Raw genomic sequence first — 24,239 nt, 5'->3', positions numbered from 1 at the left:
AAAGCTACCTCAATTCCGCCCCACAAGCCGCGCGCTCGCACAACTCCGCAAAGCCCGCGGCTCCCCTAAGCGGTGCTGGAGCCGCTAGCCCGGCATTTCGCCACACAGTGCAGGGTGCTGGCCAAGGGGGACAGAGGGGCAAGCTTCATCCGTTCCCTCCTCCCCGGTCACTCCTGAGAGGCAATTGGCTAGTAAGGATTATAAAATTATTTTTCTCTAGGTATTTCCTTACTTCACCACAGCCAAAAACAGAGTAGAGACTGTGTGTGGCATGTGTATAAAAACTGCCTATAAACAAAACATTTCCCTGGTAAGACGCAGCATCTCTGGCTCCCATTTTCACATGGGCCAAGTTCTCCTTTAAAAGCTACTTAATAGTAAAGAATAAACCAGAGCATTTAAGGCAGTGGTCTCCAACCTTTTTTATGGTGAAGATCACTTTTTGAAGTAAAGGGGCAACCCAGGATATACTGCACTCCACTGCCCCCCCCACCCCACCCACCAGGCCACTTTGTGCAAGAGGGAAAGGGGGGCATTGAGGCCCCCATGGTGGGGCAGGGAGTGGGGCAGGGATGAGTGGGACCCTGGCCCAGCTGAGTGGCAGGAAGGTTGCCCCCCTCATCTGTGTGTGGGACAGAGGCAGCTGTGGGTTGGGAGTGTGGTGCACCTGCATGGCTGGGGTGGGAGGGGGCTGTGGGTCTAGAGTACAGGGAGGGGACCAGAAGGGCTGGGGGGCAGGGGCTACGGGTCCAGAGTGAGAGGCACCGGCAGCACTGGGGGGTGGGACAGAGGCTTGCAAGTGAGGGGCAGAGGCAGGGCACAGGTATATCACTGCCCCCCCCAATCTACTGCATGCCCCACTACACCTCTGGCTTATCCCCTGCCTGCCCAGTGGTGGGAGGCATGTGGTGTTGGGCCTTGGTCAGGCCTGCTGTTGGGACAACCAGCCCTTCCAGGGTCGCATGTGGGGGGCTTCCGCCAGTGGGATGAGCCTTGCCCTCTACCCGCGCAAGGCCATCCCTGGGTCTAGTGCTGGGCCAACTGGCCTGTCCAGGGTTGTGCGGGGAAGAAGAGGGGGGGGGTGTCCAGTGGCAGGAGCCCCTCCCCACCCCAATGTGGTCCCAGACAAGCTGATTATCCCAGCACATGGCCTGGGAGTGGCCAGGTGCAGTGTGTGTCCCGTCGCCAGGCTGAGCCGCATCTCCTGCCCACCCAGTGGCAGGGCATACATGGGGCTTGTCCGGGGCCAAATGGGGGGGGGCTCCCACCGCTGGGCTGAGCCTCATCCCCTGCCCACCTGGTGGCAGGACAGTCAGCCTGTCCAGAGCCACATGGGGGGGAGGGACCAGCAGCGGACACCCCCACCCCCACGGCCCTGGATGGGCCGAGCCCCATCCCCCCCACCTGCCTGGCTCTGGGACACCCACAGTGCCAAGGCCTGGCCGGGCCTGGTGCTGGGACAACTGGCCTGCCAGGGCTGCATGGAGGGGCCCCAGAAGTGGAGCAGGAGCTCAGGAACAGTAGGACCCAGGGGGAGCTTCAGCAAGCTTAAGCAGCCCAGCCCTGCCCCACCTGGACAAGCAGTCTGCCTCAGCCTGCGTACAGATTGGGGCGCAGGCTGCCACTGTGGGCTAGGGCCACAGCTGCACTGGGCTCTTTCCCACGGGGTGGGGGGGTGGGGGGGTGAGGCAGGGGCTCAGCTCAGCTACACTTGGGGTGGGTGACGCTGTGCGGGGCCTGTAGCCACCCAACCCCTTCTCCCAGCACCACAGCCCACCCCAAGCACAGCATGAAGAGCCTGGCATGGCACCTGCCCCAGCCCACAGCAGCAGCGGGCCCTGCTCTGCATGCAGATGAGGGGGCACAAGCCCCCTGTGCCCTCTAGGGGTGTACCCTGCCCCGGCTCAGTCCTCTCACCCCACCGGGGCCACACTTACCTGACCCCTTCCTCCTGGCTTGCTCCCTTCCTCACTACGGAGGCCTTGATCCCCCCGACCCTTCCCTCCCCACCTGCTGGGCTGAAGGGACGGGGCTCAGCCTGTCCCAGTCTCAGACTGACTCTGAGTTTTCAGGATCTATCAACTGGTCGGTGACCACTGATTTAAGGGATCCAGAAGTCTGAAGCGATACCCTGAAACAGCTGAGGGAGATTTCCCAGAGAAAACCAGGGACGAGAAGGAAGGTTGAGGATCTGGTTCCTCAACAAATAACTTGTTGGGGTGGACAATCCTCTTGCAGATGAGTGGACTAACAACAAAAGAAAGTTTATCAGTTGGACAGGGGGCTGGACTCGATCTCCCGAGGTCCTTTCCAGCCCTAATGTCTATGAAATCTATGAATAGATCAGAAATGCTCTTTCAACTTCCTGGGCGTTGACAGACAGTTCCCAAAGAGAACTGCTAAAACTGTCCCTTGTGGAACTAACAATTTTGTGGGAGGAAAGAACCAAACAAAAAAATGTATGGTAAATACTCTGGCTTTGATTTTGCACCTTTTCTTACCCAATCAAATGCCCAAATAGTGTGGGGCAGAGCTGTACTACTACCCAGTGTGTCCAGAGGTGGTGTACAGTGGAATGACCTTCAGAGAGGGTTATCTATGAAATAAGCAGAGGTAAGTCTGATGAATAAGCAGTTGCAGACCAAGCAGAAGCAGCACCATCAGGATGTGGTGAAGACAGCAGATGGTGATGGTTTCCCTCCTGAAAAGCCACATTTATCCTTTGACAGTGCTGTGATGCAGCGAGTATAGGTCACCATTATAATAAGCCTACCCAGTTCCCAGCCATGGGTCTAACAAGTCCTCAGCAGTGGAACAGGCAGAAGATGTTAGAACATTAGTGGCTGTGAAGGTGGACAAAGGCTGCAGCAGAACAAGATCCCAAGGTGTCTTGTTTGCCTCACCATTGGTTCAAGGTCCTATTCCGTCAAAAAAAAGATGTGTAGCAGCTTCTCCACAATAAAAGATGTCATGAAAACAGCTTTTCCAGCACATTCCTCAAGCCCTTTGGTGACCAGCTAATAGCACTGGGACCAGAATTGTGAGGTAGTCATGAACTGGCATGAAGGTGGCAGTTACAAGGTCATCTAGCATTTGGACAAGACAGGAATGCAATTTGGCAGCTATAACTGTGATGGAGCAGCCCTCTTCTGGATCTGTTCTGCTCACCCCACATGGGGAAGGGCTATAAAAGATGTCCTAAACATAGCCTAATACAGTATTTTATATTTCTTTCTGACTAGATAACCATGCAATCAAAAATACACCATCATAGTGATGGTGACACACCATCATCGTGAACGCCTAGAGCACTGCACTGCAATCATGGCTCAAAAACCCAGGTGGCAACAATTAATGTAGCTGCATTGAGCAAGACCTGGTAAGTGGGAGATGGGCAGCTCAGAGAACATGGAGACAGCCATAACTTCTTCTAAATGGGTAAAGGAAGGACAGTGTTAGCTTCACAGAGTTGGTTTTGCCATTAAAAATTAACTCCTAAACCAACTCAATGAGTTCCCTATCAAAATTAATGCGCGCCTCATGACTCTCCATCTTCAACTGGTGTAGAGCCAATATGCCACTGTCATCAGCGCGTATGCCCTCACTCTTGATGCCACTAATGAAACCAAGAAGAAATTCTATACCAACCTTGACTATGTCCTTTCTGATGTTCCAGAAGGAAAAAGACTTATTTTTCTTGGTGATTTCAATGCCAGAGTCAAAAGGAACTCTAAACCCTACAACAGAAGGAGTAGGAAAGGTCAACTCCAGTGGCATCCTCCTCTTGGTCAAATGAATGGAACATGGACTCACCATCACCAACACCACTTGTTCCACCAGAAAAACAGGCTGAAGACATTGTGGCAACATCCATGATCTAAGAATTGGCACCAGATCATGTCACCATCCATACACAGGATCAAAGAGATATCCACATCACCCAAGCTATGCTAAGAGCTGATGATTGCTGGACTGATCACCGACTCATCCACTGTTATGTTACTCAAGCTGGCTCTCAAATGATGGCTCCAGCAGAAGCAATGTTGACAGAAGACCAAGCAAGCGACACCTCTTCCACCACTGCTTCAAGAGAGAAGTGGTGAATTCCAATCAACATCAACGGGAATGGGGAGAAGGGGCCCCCTCAACGTCACTTATGAAGAGACATCTGGATCGTCTACCAGGAAACATCAAGATGGGTTTGATGAGAATGACTAGGAGATCCAAGAGTTGACTGATCGTATGCTCAATGCCCTTTGTGCTTGGTAAATGACGCTAACTCCAAACAGAAGAAACCGAATCTCCAATAAACCAAAGCAGAGGCTCAAAGGAGGACTTGAAATATGAAGAACAAATGGCAAGATTACTAAGCTAGAGAAATTCAGTATCTCGCTGATATCTACAATATACGTGACTTCTTTAGTGTCACCAAAGCCATCCTGGCACTTGGGGACCAAACCCTTGAGACCTAAGGATGAATGAGACCTGATCAAGGAAAGGGGAGCCATCAATGTCCATTGGAAGAAGCATTTGGAAGACCACCTCAATCAAGACTGTTGTGGATGGACAAGTGTTCTCATCTTCATCTTAAGGATCTGGAACGATAAGAAAATCCCAGACAACTTCAGGGATGTTATGATTATGACAATCTTCAAGAAAGGAGACAAGTTCAACTGTGGAAACTATAGAGGGATTGATTTCCTGTCTACCAAAGGAAAGATCATAGTAAGAAATGCCCAAATCATCTCCTTCCACTTGCTGAAGAGCTCCTCCCAGAATCTCAGTGTGGGTTTAGGGGAGGGGTGGGCAAAATACAGCCCGCCAACCAGATCCAGCCTGCCAGGCCATTCTATCTGGCCTGTAGACCCCCTAAAAAATTTAGTAAATTTTTATTTAATTGCTCCCAGCTGCCTGTCAAAGCTGACAGAAATCAGGAGCAGTAGGACCCAGGGGGAGCTCCAGCAAGCTTAAGCAGCCCAGCCCTGCCCCACCCCCAACCAGTTCCCCCACACCACATCGCTCCTAGCTGCATCACAGGACCAGAGCATGGGAATGCGCTGGTATTGGGGGGGAGGGGGGACAGTGTGGTGGTGCACACGCACGCAAGCTCAGGGGTAGAGTCATAGATTTCATAGACATTATGACTGGAAGGGACCTCAAAGATCATCAAGTCCAGCCCCCTGCCCCAGGTGTAGGAAGTTAGCTAGGGACAAAGGATCCCAGCAAGATAAACATCCAAGCATTTCTTGAATGAGTACAGAGTAGGAGCCTGCACCACTTCTGGAGGGAGTCTATTCCAGGTCTTGGGGACTCAGACAGGAAAGAAATGTTTTCTTATGTCCAACCTAAAATGGTCTTGGAGAAGTTTATGACTGTTGGTCCTTATTTTTCCTTGGGGTGCTCTGGTGAACAGACATTCTCCCAGGTCCTGATGTACACCCCTTATGTACTTATAAGCAGCCACCAGGTCCCCCCACGAGCCTGTGCTTTTCCAGAATGGAAAGTCCCATGGCTCTCAGCCTCTATTCATAAGACCTATTCTCTTGCCCTCTGACCATGTGCGTGGCTCTCCTCTGGACTCTCTCAAGCTTCTCAACATCCTTCTTGAATTGCAGAGCCCAGGATTGGATGCAGCACTCCAGCTGCAGCCTCACCTAGGCCAAATACAGCAGAAGGATGACATCCTGAGATTTACTTGAGAAGTATTTATGGAGGCAAACCAGGGTTTTGTTTGCTTTACCAGCTGCAACATTACTTTGGTGGCTCATGTTCACCTTATGGTCAATCATGACCCCCAAGTCTCTTTCAGAAGTGATGCTAGGAAGCGTAGCACTGCCAAGCCTGTAAGTATGGTGCAGGTTTCCCCCCCTGCCCCAAGGTGAAGTATCTTACATTTCTCAGCACTGAACAGCAACAGGTTTGTATCCACCCACTTACTAAGTTTATCCAAGTCAACCTGGATCACTACCCTGTCCTCAGGTGTGGACGCCATGCCCCAAAATTTAGTGTCATTGGCAAACTTAGCCAGTGTGCTTCTGACACCAATGTCAACATCGTTGATAAAGATGTTAAAGAGAACCAGACCAAGGACAGAGCCTTGGGGCACACCGTTGGTCATGGAGTGCCATACTGATTCGCTACCATCAACCACTACTCTCTGGGTCCGATCTCAGAGCCAATTTTTTGTGGGTGTCAGTTGCCAGCTGTCCCATTTGGTTCAGCAGAGATCCAATGTTACCCTTGCTTCCCCGCCCCTCCCCCCTCCGACTCCCTACATATCTGAAAAAGGACTTTTTGTTATCCTTGATATGTGAAGCCAAATGGAGCTCAGCTGTAGCGTTGGCTTTCCTGATCCACTCCCTGCAGGTACAGACCAGTGCTGAGTACTCCTCCTTGGTGGTAATTCCAGCCTTCCATCCTTTATAAGTCTCTCTTTTGAGGCACAGGAGGTCCTCAAGTTCCCTGCTGAGCCAAGGGGGTTGCTGTGCCCTTTTGCTACCCTTCCTCCAAGATGGGATGGAAATCCCTTGTGCTGTCAGGATCACTCCCTTGAGGAGCAACCACTCCTCTTGGACTCCTCTTCCTGTTGAGTCATGGTCCCTTAGGGCCTTGACAATGAGCCTCCTGAGCTTGTCAAACTCAGCTTTCCTGAAGTTGAGGACTTCTGTGTTGCTGACTGACTTGCCAGCTTTGCAGTGAATAGTAAAAGAGATCAGCTCATGGTCACTTTCACCCAGCTTTCCATCGATTCTTAGGTTGCTGACTAGGTCATCCCCTTTGGCCAGGACCAGGTCTAGCAACGCTTTACCTCTCGTCAGTCCACAGACGAACGAGAGGTAAAGCATTGCTGGACCTCGTCCTGGCCAAAGGGGATGATCTAGTCTTAATGCAGTGGTTCTCAACCTTTTTAGATTCAAGGCATCCCTTGAAAAATGTCACGGAGCTGCAGCTAGCTGGGAAGGGCCATGCCCTGCAGCCCAGCCCGGCCCCTCCACACCCACCCTCAGCAGGCACATGAGCCGCAGCAGAGTGGAGCTAAACTTCCAAACAGATGGTAAGCTGTTTAGCCTCAGACGACTCAAGCGCCAAAACTAAGACCACCCTGACCTGAATCACTGAGCTCCAGTAGACTGATGATGCTATAGTGTGTGCTCACTCAAAAGCAGAGCTTCAGGCAATCAATGATGTCTTTACCGAGGCATACAAGAAAATGGGATTGACACTTAACATTCACAAGACTAAGGTACTCCACCAACAAGCTCCTAATGAACAGTCCCCAGCTCCAGGGATCCAGATCCAGTGAGACTCTAGAGAATGCTGAGTATTTCCTGTACCTTGGAAGCCATCTCTTGCAGAAGGCTAACATCAACAAAGAAATCCAACAATGCCTCAAATGTGCAAGCACAGCCTGAAGAAATGAGTGTTCAAAGATTGCAACATCAGTTCTGAAACCAAGCTCATGGTTTATCAAGCAGTTGTGATCCCCACCTTGCTGTATGGAGCTGAGACATGGACACCATACAAGAGACATCTAAAGTTATAGGAGAAGTACCATCAATGCTGCCTGAATCCTCCGAATCCAGTGGGAAGCCAGACACACCATGTTAGCATCCTCCTGTAAACAAACACCATGAGTATTGAGGCAACAATCGGCTGCTATCAAGTTTGCTGGGCCAGTAATGTCATCTGGATATCCAACTCCAGGCTCCTGAAGCAAGTTTTATTCTCCCAGCTCAGCCAAGATGTACACTCACGAGGAGGTCAGAAAAAGCGTTTAAGAGATGTCCTCAAGACCAGCTTAAAAAAATGCAGCATTGATGTTAACCTGTGGAATATTATTGCCTAGACTGCAGCAAAAAGAGGAAGAACCTGTTGCAGGGATCTCAGTACTTTGAAACCTCATGACAAAAGCAGGAGATGGAAAAGTTAGAGCAGCAGAAACTGCATGCCATGGACCAAAGCAAGAATCCAGCACCACCCACCCCACATGGAAACTAATGTGTGACCTGCAGTAGAGTGTGTCAACCTCAAAAAGGCCTCATAAGCCATCTTTGGACACACAGATAAGACAATCATCCTCAACTGCGAGGGACTGCCAAAGAAGATATCTGCTACTGTGCTGTATGTCACAGAAATGAGCGCATAGACCACTGCCATAGTGATTGCCAAACCAACTGTATCAACAGCCTCAATGTAAGGGTGAACCATATAAGTGGAATCTAAGCCGATTTTAATAGAGTAGGTAGGTACCCAATTTCTTTCTTTATCTCACTGCCTATAGTCTGACATCGCCTCAGAAGGGAACTTGCTGAGAACGATCCTGTGGAATCCTTGAGAGCAGAATTCTCCTCTAGGTCTGAGGTGATGTGCAATTATTTATACAAGTGAAATTGGAGCCTGAAGTTATTTAACTTAGAGTCCCAGAGAAAAAATGATTTGCATATTATATTATTATCAGGGATAAGACACTGTCCCAGACAGAAGCTACTAAATCAGCTAGCCTTACTGAAAACAGTCTGTTACAAGCCAAACTTGATTTAAAACAATAAATGCTTGGCATGAAGCCCCTTGCTCAGTAACATAATAGTTGTCCCCCCCTTGCCTGCTTCAAACATCCAAATGAGAAGAATTTACAAACAGGAAAAGAAGGATTTCTTCACAAAATGTAACTACTCTAATGTAAGTCTGTTTCTCAAGAAAGATTAGCAGGTCAGATTCTTAGCAGGCTTCATTTTGTGGACCTTGGTGTAAAGAAGAAACTGAGCGAGGATCATGGCAATCTCAAACTGTATGCTCTCAGAGTATAAAGAGCCTTGCATGGGCACAGCAAAAAAAAGATGCTGCTATCAAAATGAACATCTATGTGCACCTACAGTGGAATCCACATTGATATGCATAAAGAAAACAGATACTTGCAGGGAGACAGTCACAGTTCAGCTATACATTTCATGATCTACAGCAAGGGTTTTTTGGCCAGAGCGTTGAAAAAAACACAATGTCTACCTTGTAAGGTGCTGGAGTGCCAGTATGCCAGAAAAACAAAACCAGGGGAGGCATGTGGCAGCACAGTAGGGGGTGCTACTATGCAGAGCCACCCACCTCACTGTGCCACACCCAAAAAACTTGCTTAGGGAGTCTGCCATGAGGTGCCTACAGCTGGCTGTCCCGCTTCCTGGAGACCACCTGCAAGCCTGGGATAACACTACCACCACCTGGGCACTGGTCTTTGTTAGGGCTCTGTGCAGCCCCCCAGGGCGCACAGACCCTGCTAACCTTGCTCACAGATAATGTTGCTTTGCTCACAGATAATATTCCTGGATGCCTCTTTCATCCCAAAGCATCCCGAGATAACTGCAGGTGGGGCTGAGGGAACATAAACAGACAAGCTCACCTGCCCAAGCTGGGAGCAAAAAGGCCTGCCTCTCCCCCCTCCACAGTACTACAGCAAGGCATGTCTTTACCTTTATTGATCGGGGGGAGGAGAAAGGGGGGGTAGAACAAAGAAGTCAGAATGCACTTTGAGCAAACATAATCAGAGTCTTAAACAGTCTTGGACATCATAATCCTTTTAAAACGCATCTGGCCTAGACATAAATCCTATCTCCTGGCTAACTTCCAAATCTTTACTTACAGAGAATCATCCAGGCAACAGCCTGGAGGCACTTTGTTTGTGGCTTTTCAAAATGCCCACTGGAGGAGGGGAGCAAGCTTCCCCCTCCCTTAGGAATTTACCTAGCCCAGTCACCCTAGGTGACCAGGCTGGACCAAGTAGTAGCATTTTGTAAGAGAGGGGGCTAGCTGAATTGACCCAAACAGAGACAGACAGAGGTGGATTTCTTCACAGGGTGGTTAAAAAATCATATTTTATAGTAAATATTAGGTTTTCTAAAAATTCTAAACCTGTTGACAATAAATAAAACTTCATATGCTACCTTTGTTGTTTTGTATTTTTTTTTGTTAAGCATGGTATGATGAAAGAAGAAGAAAAAGAGGGAAGGGGGGAAGAGGGAAGAGAGAGAGAGGGGAGGGAAAGAAAAGAGGAAAGAGAGAGACCAGGGAGAAGAAAGGAAAAGAGAAAAAGGAGGGAAGGGAAAGAGAAGGAAGAAGCTATGAGAAGCTGCTGCCAGAGCCTGGCTGCCCCCCCATCCCCTCCCCGCCCTCCAATGCAGGCACACACGTGAGCAGTGCTAGTACCAGGCCCATGAGGCAGCAGCCACCATCACTACAGCTTGTGCCCTTCCCCACAACAATGCAGGCAGACAGGTAGGTACAGAGGCAGTGCCAGGGAGTAGCTTGCTGTGTGGCATGGTGGCTGGGCTCAGGCCCCAACCCTGGCCAGCAGTGCAGCATAACCTGCTTGGGTCCCTGCCAGCAGCCTTAGCAGAAATCAGGGACAGTGTGCCCCCTGCCACGAGTTACCCCTGATTAGTGAGACTGGGGCCGACTAGCCTCTTCCCGATGGAACTGTACTGCAGGCAGGAGCGAGGCAGGCTCAGCCACATGGGACAGGTGATGGGGGGCCTGGGGAGGAGAGGCAGCACTGGGAAGGATGGCTATGGGGGGGGCTAGGGCATGTTTTGGGGTGGTTATAGCTCCCCAAGTCCCCCCAGCACCTCCCTTAATTAGGGACCTACCAAGTCAACAGAGGGAGCGGGCTATGCAGCACCTACTTTAAATCTTTAAGGTTTCCCGGTGTGCTCCCCGACCACTGATTGCCCTCACTCCTGTTCTGCAGGGAGGCAAAAACCTCAGTTTTAAATACGGTGTTGTTTTTGCTGCTTCCTGCTTGTTGGCCATGGGGCCCTGGCAGCCCTACTGTTTGTTGCTGACTGGCGAAAACTGATGTTTTCACCTCCACGTGGATCAGAAGCAAGCAGTGGGGGGGGGGAGGGGGTTCATGGGGAACCTGCAAAATCGGCAGGAGTGGGGTGCGTGGTGGCTCCTTTGATTTGCAAGTTCCCCCAAGCACCACCATAGACTTGGGGGCAGGGTCAGCAGAACGCAAGCAGCATCCCTGAATCCCTTCCTGTGTTCTCCTGACCCAGCCCCTGGTGTCTGCCACGGTGCTGGGAGCTCTCACTACTCTGGAGAGCCCAGAGCAGCAACTTAAATTTTTTTTTTTAACATTTTCCTTGGCACACCTTCCTGGCATGCCAAGGGAAATGTCTCCACGTGCTGCTAATTGGCACGTGTCGGGGGTTGCCTATCCCTGGTCTACAGTAATTGTGAATTAAGAGTTTATTGCAGAAGATGGAAAATGTATTGAGAACAAGAGAACAAGCCAGGATACTGCAGGAGAGGTGGAGGGAAGGGGAGTCCTCTATGGTTAAGACCAATGAATGCAACTCACCGCTATCTTTGTCTCTTTCTTGACACTTATCTAGTAGCTGAACATGAACATTTTGTTAAGTCACTACTAATGTATTCTTCACTTTCTGGCTGTCCAATCAGACACTTGACTTTATCTGTAGAAGTGCTAAGTGCTCATCATTTTCCATACGGTTGCAGTGGATTATCTTTAAGGGTCAGGACAGACAAACTTACTCTCCACTGGGTAAATGAGGACAAGGACTTGCAGAGCATTGCAATAGCTGTTTGCATTTGTGCTCTTACTTCAAGTCTATACACATAACACTTAAGTTGGTTTAAATATGATTTAGATGTACAGATGACAAATGCACATGCCTGTTAAACTGGTTTAAAGCTGCCTGGAATGGTTCAAGAGTGTACCCAGAAATATCAAGTACTCTTAAGCCAGTTTATTGTGAACAATTTCAACCTTACATGTAGATGTCAAACGTTCCGTGATGCTGGTCTGGGTCAGTCCTCCAAGCACCCCACAACGCACCAGTCCTCAGACACCTCCCTTCATAACCTGCTGTAACTGACTACTCTGGTACAAAGCCAGAAGTATACTGCGCCCCTGCCCCCCCCCCAACCCCCAACAGTTTTCCGCTTTTGTTGGCAATGAGCTCCCTTGCACTGCTTGGTCAATAAAAGCTATCTTTCTTACAACCAGCTGTGTCCTTACTCCCTACTCAACTGCAGCCCTTCATCATGCACCCCCCCAGCACCTGGGATCCCCAAAAAGTGGGTCCAACAGTCCTCACCTCCCAAACACTCAAAGTCAAGCAAGCATACTGCAGACCTTGGTCTGGTGCAGACTTTTGGTCCTCCAAAAATCAGGATTCTAACAAATGGAAAATTATAACAAATTTGTAAATTTTGCATGTTTAGAATCTAATTACTGGGGGGTCACCTTAAATGCAGTTGTCTTGGATTCAGATAAATACAGTATATGAGCTAAAACCAGAAGATAGTATACACAAATTATGTTTGTAGCAAACTGAAATATAACAACTGGCAACAAGTATTAATATCTGAAATAATATATGTAATTCCAGTGAGCAACCCAGAATTTTTCTAGTCCTTTATGATATTTCCCTCTTCTCAGTTACAGTATGTGAAATTTGTCCACAAGCACTCAGCTCCTATACCTGTACTTGTACATACTAGGACCCTTGCCAGAGACTCCAAAAGCAATATAAAAGCAAGCAAGATGTGCCTGGATTTTAGTTATTTTTATTCCCTCTTCTGAAATTAGTCCAGAAACATGAATGAGAGAGAAATGACAATTAGAGTGATCGATGAAAAAAATACCCTTTGTCCTTCCCTCTTCTGAAAGAGTTTTATTTGTGAAGGGACAGGTCTCCCTATTGAGAAGCAAAAATAAAATGAAATATTTTCATCAATGCAGTTTCATTTTTCCTTTAAAAAACAAGATAAAGGTTTAATACTGAAATAAGATATCAGAAGTGGGCAAGAGAACCACTAGGATAAATCAATTCGTGAAGGAATCCGACCCGTTCTTGGAAGACTGCATCAACTCAGTGATTAGATAATTAAACTCAAATCAAAGTGATCTGGTCCAAATGTAACATTTAAATTTCTAAATAAGATCTCTCAATTTCAATGAGATGTTGAAAGAAGAACAAGACGGTGATCCAGAGTGGCCCTCTATGCTTCGTATCTATCAAATAAATGAAGTGATTTCCATCATCTTTTTCTTTTTATTCTAGCTACTAGAAATGAAGAGATAGGCAACATACTTACAAAATGAACGAGATGTAGTCCTCCTTCTATTTGACATTTCCTGATTTACTTTTTCAGAGGCTAGAGAACCTCTTGTTTGAATATTTCTTTTTATTGGGCTCTGTTGTGGTTCTGGTGTCTTCTCTATTCCATGAAAATATTTCATGTGATAATGCAACAGCTTGGCTTTGCGGAATGATTTTGAACAGTCCAAGAACTTGCATCTAAACTTGTGATCTCGGTCAACAGTTGCAGTTTTTGGTGTAATAAAATCATCTGCTCTCTTAAAAGTTTTTGTTACTGTAAGAACAAAACAAACAAATTTCCCCCATGCTTATGCTACATTTATAAAATGATTATCTGAATATAAAAATCGAAGTAATGGACATGCATCTACACATAAAACACATTAGGCATGAAACATTAAGAAAACCACTGCTTAAAAAAAAATCAACAGCTTTGGTGGCTTTGGGCAACTCATCTTGCAGTTATGTTACAGGGTTGATTGTACAGTTTTAGAAATAAGTTAGACAAGGACTTGTATGGCTTGGTTTGAATAGGGATGATCCTGCCTCAAACAGGGATATAGACTAGATGACCAACAGAGGTCTCTTCCACCTCTTCTGCTTTTCTAATTCAGTAGTTTTCTAATTCAGTTCAGTACATACAACTATAACAACAACTCACCTTACCTTTTTGAAACTGCTCCAAGTATACATTTCTCCATGCCTCTAGACAACTGTTAGTCTAAACTGCTTTTAGAAACTTCCAAGGATAGATTCCACCACCTCTCTAGGTAACTTGCTCCAATACTCAACTACCCTCAGAGTAAAAAAGGTTCTTTCTAATGTTAAACCTAAATTTCTCTTGCAGCAATTCAGGAGTTTATAAGGAGAAAGAAAAACAACCAGCCAGTATCACCAGAAAGGCTGATTTATTAAGAGATAATAAGATCTTACATATACACAGAAAGCTGACTAACAGAAGTTACCCACATTATTTCCTGAATACAAAAACTGAGGGTAAAAAAGAAGCAGTTACTAATTAGGAAAAAGAAAAAGCTTCCCTCCCTAATCCACTCCAAAATGAACTTCCTAACAAGGAAGAAATTTTAACTCCTGATAATTCCAACAAACCTAGACAACAAGACCATGTCAGCAGATCATGAAAAATGCTGCAACCAAAACCTAAAAATATTGTTACTACCCAAAATTGTGCTCATAAAAAATTGAACGGATTAAGAAGTGGCCAGTGAAGTTCAATTGGGCAGAAATAGGAAAATGGGAAAACATTACTTAACTTCAGTTAAGCCTGCCAGTTAAGGAAAATTATGATGCCATTTTATAATGGTCAGTGAAAAGCCTTGTCAGGAATTCAGTATCCAACTCAAACACCTTTCTTTCAAATTCACATTAAGATGATACAGAAAACAAATTTCTAACCTGATCTGACAGACTCAAGTTTGGAGAAAGGGAGGACAGAGGATCAAATAAACCAAAACCTACTCGAGAGGGGAAGGGAAGAGAAGGAAAAATTAACCACAGTGTACAAAAAGAAATCTAATTCAGACTATTCTATATATATATATTATATAAAGTCTTAGCCTGTCTTTCTGTAACACTTTATTCATACTCTGTCCTGCTCTTTGTCAAACATACTCAGCAATAAGTTGCCACATTGTTACAAGCAGTTTCCTTATATTTCAGAAAAACACACAAAACAAGCTACCATTCCATAAAAATATAATAGCCCATGCTGTGATATAACATATAGTTACCTCACAAATATAGCTGCAATTTAAATAAAACCAATGATTACAGCCCCACTGACCTGGCACCTCCCACAGCTGCTCTAGACTCACCGTCCAAGCTAAGCAGCAGTGATGGTGGCCAATCAGAAACTTTTGCCCAGCAGTGGTGAGGGGGACGGGCACTTTTCCCCTACGCTAAGCAAGTTTCTGTCTGGCCGCTACCACTGCTGCTCAGTCCAGATGGGTGAGTCTGGAGCAGCCACAGAGTGCGTGCTAGTAACACAGGGCTGGGGTCAGTGGCGGTGGGTTGTCTAGAAAGGCAGTATAGCCACAGAACCACCCCCACCCTGCTGTACGCCCAGGGGGCAGCAGGACATGCCATGACTAGGCAGTGAGGAGCAGGCATGAGGTGGGCTGGGGCTACGTGCTGTTGGCAGTGGCGAGGAGGTGCCGCAGAGCGCGTGGGTTACAGGCTTTTGCGGGGCAGTGGCAGGTGTTGACCAGCTCAGGGGGCATGTACAGGGGACTCCCATGCACACCCCACCATACCCTCAAATCCTTCCCCACAAACCCCACCCTCCCCCACACACAATCACACACCCCACAAACACTGCACACATCCACACCCTCCCTCACACCCCCACAAATCCCACACGATCCACACACACACACACACACACACACACCCACGCACCTCTGAGTGGAGCCCTGCTCACTACTGTGTGCACACACCCCACCCCACAGCCCCTGACAAATCCCACATGCACCCACATCCCTGAAAACCCTCATACCTACCCACCTACATCCACACCCCACATACACAGGCCCCCACAAACTCCACCCACCCATACCCCCAACACCCCTCCACACTCCCCACAATATACAAAAGTAAGACTTTATTTTGAGCAATTATGCAATCACCTCCATATACACAATGCAAACAAACCGGGACAAAAATATATTTTTTAATAAAATCAAACATCCACAATAACATATTTTAATTTTTAGCATGTAATACGGGGGTTTTCCCAGTTCCTGGTTCCAAGATAGCAAACCCCCTTCCCAAAAGGAGTAATTCTGGTGGCAAAGGTCAGGGGTTAGGGGGCAGGACTTCTAGTCTCAAGATGGCAACCAGGAGGTGAGGCGCTTATCAAGGGGAAGGGCCATCTTTGTGGCCCTCAACACCTCACCAAAAATCATTAAGTGGTCCTCAGGCTGAACTAATTGCCTGCCCCTGCACTAAAGCTTATTTTTATGTACACAGAAACAGTCTAACATTAAAAAAAACCTAACTGTCTGTCCATAACGCTTTATTCACACTCTGACTGGCTGACAGAAACAGTCAGAGTGCTCCAAGCATGAGGGAGCGCTGCCATGATTCTGAAGCTGCACTGAGGACCGGACAGAGGGTGCTCCCCACCCTGTTCCCTGCAAGAGGCAGAACAGTGGCAGCATAGAGCATTAGGTGGCGGCACTCCATCCTAGCCCCTCCTGCTCCCCTCCCCGTCTTTCTTGACAGGAAATTGGTTAGTTATAATTGCCAGTGGGTTACATGTCATCACTAGATTTCCTCGCTGTAAGGCAGGAGTGTGCAAAGTCCAGCCCATGGGCCAAATCTGACCAGCAGTGGACTCCATTTCCCAGCAGCCCCTGCCACATGGCTGGGATGGGTCTCCATGAAGACCCCATCCCCAGCTGTGCTGTGATAGCATAAGGCTGGGATTGCCATGGAGACCAGCCCCAGCTGTACTGGTAGGGCAAGGCAGGGCAGGGTAGGCCAGGACAGGGGGCTGCTCTGGAGCTGTTGGGATCTGGCAGCAGGAGCAGCTTGGTCAGGGCCATGGTAGAGCTGCGATCTGCAGCCTGCATGCTCAGGGCAGGGGTACACAGGCAGTGAATAGCGGCTCTACCCCAGCTCCTTGCAGCGGCGACAGCTTGGTCTGGACCAGGGGCACAGACATTATTTGCTACCTGTGTGCCCCTACCTGGACCGAGCAGACTGCAGATTCCAGTTCTGCCCTGGCTCCTTGCAGCAGCGACAGCACTGTCCCAAGCCAGAGCAAAGCCGTGATCTGCTGCATGCCCTGACCCTGGCCAAGCTACTCCCGCCACAAGATCCCAGTGGCTTTGGAGCAGCCCTGCCCTGCTGCACACCCTGCCAGCATGGGTAGGGGTCATCTCCATGGCAACCCAAGCCTTCCACTATCACAGTGCAGCTGTGGCAGAGGTCTCCATGAAGACTGACCCCAGCCATGCATGCAGGGGCTGCTGGGAAATGGAGCCCAGCTACCAGCCCAACCCATCATTTTGCCTACCCCTGCTCTAAGGGAAGAGATAAGAGACAATCCTAATCATATCACAAATGGCCAGAGTTATACAAGGCAGTAACAGGACCTACCTTCATGATGGTTCCACTGCCCAACAACAATACCCTATTGTGTTCTTTAGTAAGCAATTAGTGGAGCTCCCATCCAATACCTAAGATATGCCTCCCAGACCTCAAATCTCAGAAATTCAGATTTCAAACCTCAGAAATACCTTCTCTGGATTTCAACAAATTTCAAGTACATTGCCTGCTCTCCACAAGACCATTATTAGCATCTGACAAAGGCTGTTTCCTATGAAAGTTCACGCCTCTTTGAATTAGTCCAGGATTGCTCCACCCCTGGCCCACAGTGTCCCCCAAGGATCTGGAAATTTGGCAGTGGGGAATCGGTGGCAATTAATGCTGCCATTGCTTCCTGTGGCCAAATTTTGAAACCCTCTGAGGGCCCAATCCAGCATGTGGTGGATCCAACTCACAAACCAACCCCACACCACTGATTTGGCCCATGGAGCCCAAAGGCTGGGCATCACCAAGTTAGTCTATATGGTGCCACCCTACCCTGCCTTATGTCTAACTTCACACTAACACAGCTAACTACCTCTCACTACTAATAGAGAAGACACTTAGACAAAGATCACATATAAATACATTTTTAAATGGCAGAATGACATAAGACCATCTGTTTATTCTATACCAGTTAATACTACAAAAACATGCCTTCTTCATATTGCTGTAGGTGCTTAGAATACCACCACCAATTTTATAAAAAAATATAATTCTTCCTCTTACCTGCCAAGAGCCAAACTCAAAAATATTCAGCTCTGTTGTGAAATATTGCATTAATAAGCCTCTAAAATGTTTGTGTGGGATCCAAAACATTGTTTTAAAAAGCATTTCATGTTAAAATTAGTAACTCATCGAGCTGCTTTAACAGCTACATCCATTATTTATTTAAAAGTTTGACTAAATAAAAATTATAGGAAGTGCTAAAAACATTATAATCTAAAGATGTGATTGCAGTATTGGATGCAGCTGCCTAGCTGAACCTGAGGGGTTTTTTTCTGTTTTGTTTTGTTTTTTTACTTAAAGCAAAATACTTTCCTCCAAATACTCTTCACTTACTGAATTAATTTAAAGCTTTAAAATTTGAATAAGCTAGAAGATCAACAGGTAAAGGCAATATTTTTTAATCATGTTAAAACTCTTTCAGGTAAGTTCAGTTGGGTTTAAGAAAATCTAAAATATTGTTTGTTTATGTAAAAATTGGCAGGGGTATAGATGTAATGTAGCAGTTAATTATCTTGCTCTTATTTTTCTTTATTACTGAAAGCTTGCATGGGTTGAATGAAGAATAGTCTTCCTCAGAGAAGTTCATTAAAAAAATCACTTTTAAAATGGCCACCATTTATCACTGTTCTCAGACTAACAGCAGTTACAAGCTACTCATTGCTATGAGAGCCACCACTTCATTCATCCCAAGTGCCCCAGAGTCCCACATCTTCCCCTGAAAGTACTTTGGGGCTTTATTCTCACTATGAACAATGGGAAGCAATGACTATCCTAAGGCTAGCCTGTAGCCTCAACTACATTAAGAACAGAATACGATAGCAATTTTCCAGAGGGCAGTTTTTCATGAATTTCTCTGGGAAAAACCCCTACCATCTTCTACTGATAAACGATGCAGTAATCCCAAAGCTGAACAACTTCCTGGAAGCTACTGTGGAATACTGAAGTGAAGTTGATCATGCTACTCAACTTGCTGGGAGAACATGAGAGGCCCCAAGCCAAATTCTGAAGGTGGTCTAGATGCACTCCTCATCCTACATCTGTCACGATTGTTTTGGTGTAAAGAAACGTTAAGAAGAAAACTCTGCTATAGAAACAGAGGTCCCTTCCCGCCCCCTCCCCCACAACATGCAAATTTCCTAGGGAATCATGATCAAAGGTTGTCTACACATGTGATGATCTTTGCCATTTACAGCATTCTAAAGGCATCACTTAATACACACAGGTGACTTTAGAAAACTTCTAAAATGGTGGAAGCTGCCTTAATTAAACCTCATTGTATGTGTTTTAAATATAAGGCAAACTAAGGTAGTGTGTCTCAGCCTATCTAGTTCACCTTTATTTCATGTGTATTACTAATTCCTACCACCAGCTGCAGCTAACAGAGCCAACAAGTTACTCATTATGGGCTGTGCGGGCAGGGGAAGGTTTAAGGGGCAGGTGAAATGAATGTGAGCTGGAAAACCCAACAAGCAGCAGCAGCAGCCAATCCAACTGGCTGCACTGAGCAGCATGAGGCACTTGAGTGCCAGGGTTCATTGTGGAGAGAAGCGGGGTTTGGTCCACACCTCGGGCCCTGGCTGCCCACCCACCTCCCCTCTGGCACAGTGCCAAAACAGGGCCAGCCTGGCCCCTTCTTTCCTCTGTAGGGCAGAGGCATCCTTGAAGTTGGTGGTAAGTAGGATGTAGTTACATTTCCTTCTGGTTATGGTGTTTCATGTCACATAACGAGAAGGAAATACAACTACATCCTGCTTACCACCAAACAACATCTAGGTAAACAAACTATTCCAACTTTTCTCTGAGCCTAATCTGCATATAAAATGAACTGTTCCAAACAGGAGATTTTATCACATATTCAACTCCCCTATGAAATATAAACTTTCATTTCTACCCAAAACTTTTATAGTCTTTTCTCCTATGCCTGAAGATGGGTGCATATGCCCAAAAGCTTGCCATTAAAGATATTTTTTTCCAAAAATCTAGTTGATCTAATAAAAGATATCGCCTCTACCATGAGTTCTGATTCCTAATCCTCAAAGGGAATTTACAAAACATATTTTGCAGACAAGCCTACAAACTTCACTTCATCAATCTACTGGATACAAAAAATAATGGATTCAATGTAGATATTAGATTTATGGCACATTATATAACCTGCCTACCATCTGATAACCCCAAGTAACCTCTCTACAATTTACCAGCAACATTCTATCACCAGGTCACCATTCCCCCTTCCACCGCACCACCTGTCTCTCTCCCATTGTCTCTCGCCCCCTCTGACCCTCACTGCCATGCATTTCCATTCTCACTGACCTGCATTCTTGCATACTGGCTTCTATCTCATCCAGGAGAGCACAAAACAACTGCAAACTCTCCCTCTACCTGAAGAAAGGTGTTTGTTCCTGAAAGCTTGCAAAGAACACTTTTTCCAACTATTTAGTTGGTCTAATAAAATACATCACATTTACCCAAAGAACCTGGTCTGCCTATGTCCTTAGACCAGTGGTTCCCAAACTCTTTTGCTGCAACCTGCTGCTGGGAGTGGAAGGCAGCAGTGGCCCGGGGACACGGGAGCTCCTGGCACATGGAGCAGCTCATCCTTTGTGTGCAGCACCGCCAGAATTGCCCCCGCAACCCTCATTTGGATCACAACCCAAGGTTGAGAACTACTGCCTTAGACCGACACGGCTACAACCAACAACCTTGAATGACTCAGGGTTCTAAATGCACTAAATGCAAGGGGTTCTTATCAGTCTGAAGATCATGGTCCAGCTACTTGATGGCTCATCAACAGGGATCTGGGTTTTCTGTTTCCCATGGAAAAACAGAGAAAACCACAGATTTCTAATTTTTATCACAGAAAACATGGATTTTCCCTTTTAGAAGGGAAACCCGTGGATTTCACCCTTTTGCAAAGAGCTCTTTGGGGGTTGAAGGGCAGGGGTGGGGCAGGGAAGCTGGCTGGGGGCTGAGGGAGCTGGGAGGTTTAGAGCCAGCCGGGCACAGGGGGGGTGCAGCCTCCCCACTCCTGGTTGGAGTACCCGGCCAGCTGCAAAATCTCCCTCCTCCCCCTCAGCCAGCTCAGGCACTTTCCAGCCAGGAGGTAGGGTTTGCAGCTGGCCAGGCACTCCAGCCGGAAGCGGGGAGGCTGCATCCTCCCCCCGCACCAGAGTGCCTGGCCAGTGGCAAACCCTGGGTTGCAAATGCTGCACTCACCACCCTACTGTCCTCCCCGCAAGAACATTGTGCCTGAAAATCCCCATAGGAATACATGGGGTTGACATTATGCCATCCCCCAAGGCCCTCCGGAGGGCAGCATGTGCACCCTGGCGTGGCAGAGCTGTGCAGGAAAGCTGGCCAGGGCAGTGCAGAGCTCGCAGTGGCAAGCAGCTTTTGTGCACATCCCCCTGTGCGCTGCCACACCGGGTTGCACACACTGTGCTCTCAAGGGCAGCAGGGTGGGAAGCACAAGCCTGCAGAACGCACCCACCCTGCCTCGACCCCCCCCACCACATCTGTGGGGGTGCGGGTCCCCCCTGCCCCCCAGGAGTGCACGCAGCTACTGGAGTTGGCCCCACCCGAGCATGCAGCTGGGGGGAGCAGACTGTGTTCCTGCTGCAGCAGCTGCTGCCTTCAGTTGGGGGCAGAGGGCTGCAGACCTGGTTCCCTGGCTCCATAGCCCTGGCAGTTGGGGCCCCTCTGGCAGGGCTGGGGGGTAAGGGCTGTGGGTGGGGGGAAAGGGCCACAAACAGGGCTGTTGGGGGCATTTAATTTTAACCACGGATTTGGGGGGTTTTATCAGAAAATCTGTGATTATTTAACATGGAAAACCAGGATCCTTGCTCAGCAGGAGGGAGCTGTTTACAGTCAAGCCAGGCTACACTAGGCCACACTGATTTAGAAGCCCCACTCACCATGGATGTAATTGTTTTGAGGATTATAAATTGTAGCCCTCCGGTTCCTTACAAATTAATCAGTGGGCAAATGATGAAGACAAGCCTCACTCTTAACTGGCACCATGATCTGTGCTATGCTCCCACCCCCATCCCCCTCCTGGTTCCTGTAAGCCAACCTAACCTGGTACACACCTCTTTTATGGTGGGTCTCAAGCCCAGGGCTTCCAGTTCCCAGAGGAGTCCACATTTAAGTTGCACTGACATCAAGCAGCCCTACTCAGTCATGGGCTCATGAACCCCCTTGGAACTGGCTTGGTTTTAAGACGGACCAAAGGAGTAAGTCATCAAGACTTCATAGTATCGTAGAACATTAGGATTGGAAGGGACCTCAGGATGTCATCTAGTCCAATCCCCTGCTCAAAGCAGGATCAATTCCAACTAGATCATCCCAGCCTTTAAAACAACAACACTCCCCCTCACCCCAAAGAAGACAGCTTAAACTAGGGCTGGCAAACTGTAAATTCTAGGCTGCTGAGCAGCCTTGCCCACTGGCAGAGCAAGAAGCTCAATTAGTCCCTGCAGTGGCGAGCAAATACCTTGCTTTACTTCTCACATCTCTTCATTGAAGATTCCCATTGCATGGCAACCTGTCACTTAAACATTGTTTAGTCAGAGGCTGTAACCTCAAGCATAGGCAAGGAGGAACATGTACACACAGCAAATACACACATATGTTCCTGGCAATTAAGAGCTGAAGATCACCAGCTTTCTGACCAAGCATTCAGATAAATAAGTGAAGTGCACACACCTCAGCTGGGAGGTTCCTCATGCAGGAGTTAGGGGACAATGACACGATGGAGTCTGGGCAAAAGGGGAAGCAAGGGATAGGTTCCAGTCCATTGACAAAGCATGCCTACAATATGCCTCCCCAATCTCCAGCCTGATTGACAGGCAAGATACAAATCATCTTGTTGGTAATCCACATGAAGGAATGGGCATGAGTGGGTGACACTAGTACAGCTCTTCCACCAGCTTTCCCCACTCCAAGTTCCCTCTTGCCAGCCACAACACAACCCAGAGATGCACACAGCCCCTCAGCTGGTCGGCTCTTCCCTGATGCTGCCCCTCCAAACCCCACCAGCCTGGCTACCACCAGCCATTCCCCAGTGCAGCACAGTTCCCCAAGCTGTGTAATTTGTGCTGCCATGTAGTTCCAGACTTCCTCACGGTCTCAGGTTACATTGTATGGCATCTGGCACCTCCTACACTACAGAACTACAGCAAGGCACTAAACTTGTATCAAACCGTAGTGTAGCAGAAAGCCTTCTTTGTACATTTCCCTTCTGGACATTGATATAATAGAAGCAACTTCTTATCTCTCACCCCCACCCCAATTTTTGTGCATTTATTTTCCTTCTCACTATTGGCAGAGACCTAGCATGCTCATTGCAAGGGTGTGGCAAGGCTCAGAGTAAGCCAGAAAGCTGAATTGGCTTTCTGTATGAAAAACCTAAAACTACATCTATATATCAATTAAGTTCAGTATCACTAAAGAATACAAAAGAACCAAAATATCCACTTCAAAGACTGTAAATATATCCTGTGCTAACCTAACTCACTGTCCCCAGCAGCCTTTGATCCTCACTATCTCGCATCACATTTTTATATATTTCTCACAGTGCATTTTTATATTTCATCTGTCTTATCTTTACCATGGCATTCTGTATTTTATATTTTACACTTCTAAAACCTTAAGGAATGTACTCCCTGTAGAATGAAGTTATATCCTGGACCATTGTTAAAAACTGCATTGAAAATGTAATTGTATATTTGGTGGTCCCTTGAGTGAATGTGAGTGTATGGAGATCAGTATGTAATTAAGTGGCAATAGCTTAGCCAAAGGAACTTAACAAGCTGTTTTAAACTAATCAAGCCAGGGAGCTGATTTCTAGAACTAAGCACTCACCCTATGAACTATTCCTGTAACCCATGACAATACAGCCATTAAGTCAATAAATCAAGGGTGGACTCCCAAAACTTCAGGTACCAGCAGACAGAGACCCCTGTGACTGACAGCTGTCATGTATTACTCAAAACCCACAAGGGACAGCAACCTCTTGGACTGGGTAGCCAAGATGATGCTGGGGGATCACACAAGTCTACCAGAAAGGGGATAAGGAACAGTGAAGCGTGATCCTCAGTAGCACCTTCTTATCCAGCACCTGACCTACAGAAGGACAAGGAGGCAACCCCCTTCTGCAGAAGACATCGCCTTAAAGGAAGCTGACTATCACCAGCAGACTCCAGGGCCTTGGATAGGTAGATATAGTGACATCAGTGCTCTCACAAGCACTACAGCAGCTACTATACTACCTGGGTTGGAATG

At 47.4% G+C, this 24,239-nt stretch overlaps 1 protein-coding gene across 8 annotated transcripts in view; it reads right to left on the bottom strand.

Moving 5' to 3' along the window:
• The window catches only part of PHF20 (PHD finger protein 20), a 147,053-nt gene that overhangs the window by 47,221 nt on the left and 75,593 nt on the right, over positions 1–24,239 (bottom strand). For 6 of the 8 annotated variants that reach the window (XM_019550721.1, XM_019550724.1, XM_019550722.1 and 3 more), the window contains one exon: positions 13,114–13,392. The exons of the other annotated variants lie outside the window; for them this stretch is intronic. In XM_019550721.1, the coding sequence (XP_019406266.1) occupies positions 13,114–13,392 (279 nt within the window). The remainder of the gene's footprint in view (positions 1–13,113; positions 13,393–24,239) is intronic. 8 annotated transcript variants of the gene reach the window in all.

Source organism: Crocodylus porosus, unplaced genomic scaffold (genome assembly GCF_001723895.1).
Source record: "Crocodylus porosus isolate Cpor-Errol unplaced genomic scaffold, CroPor_comp1, whole genome shotgun sequence".
Taxonomy (NCBI): Eukaryota; Metazoa; Chordata; order Crocodylia; family Crocodylidae; genus Crocodylus; species Crocodylus porosus.
The sequence above is the reverse complement of the archived record's forward strand: the minus strand, read 5'-3'. Positions and strand labels throughout refer to the sequence as shown.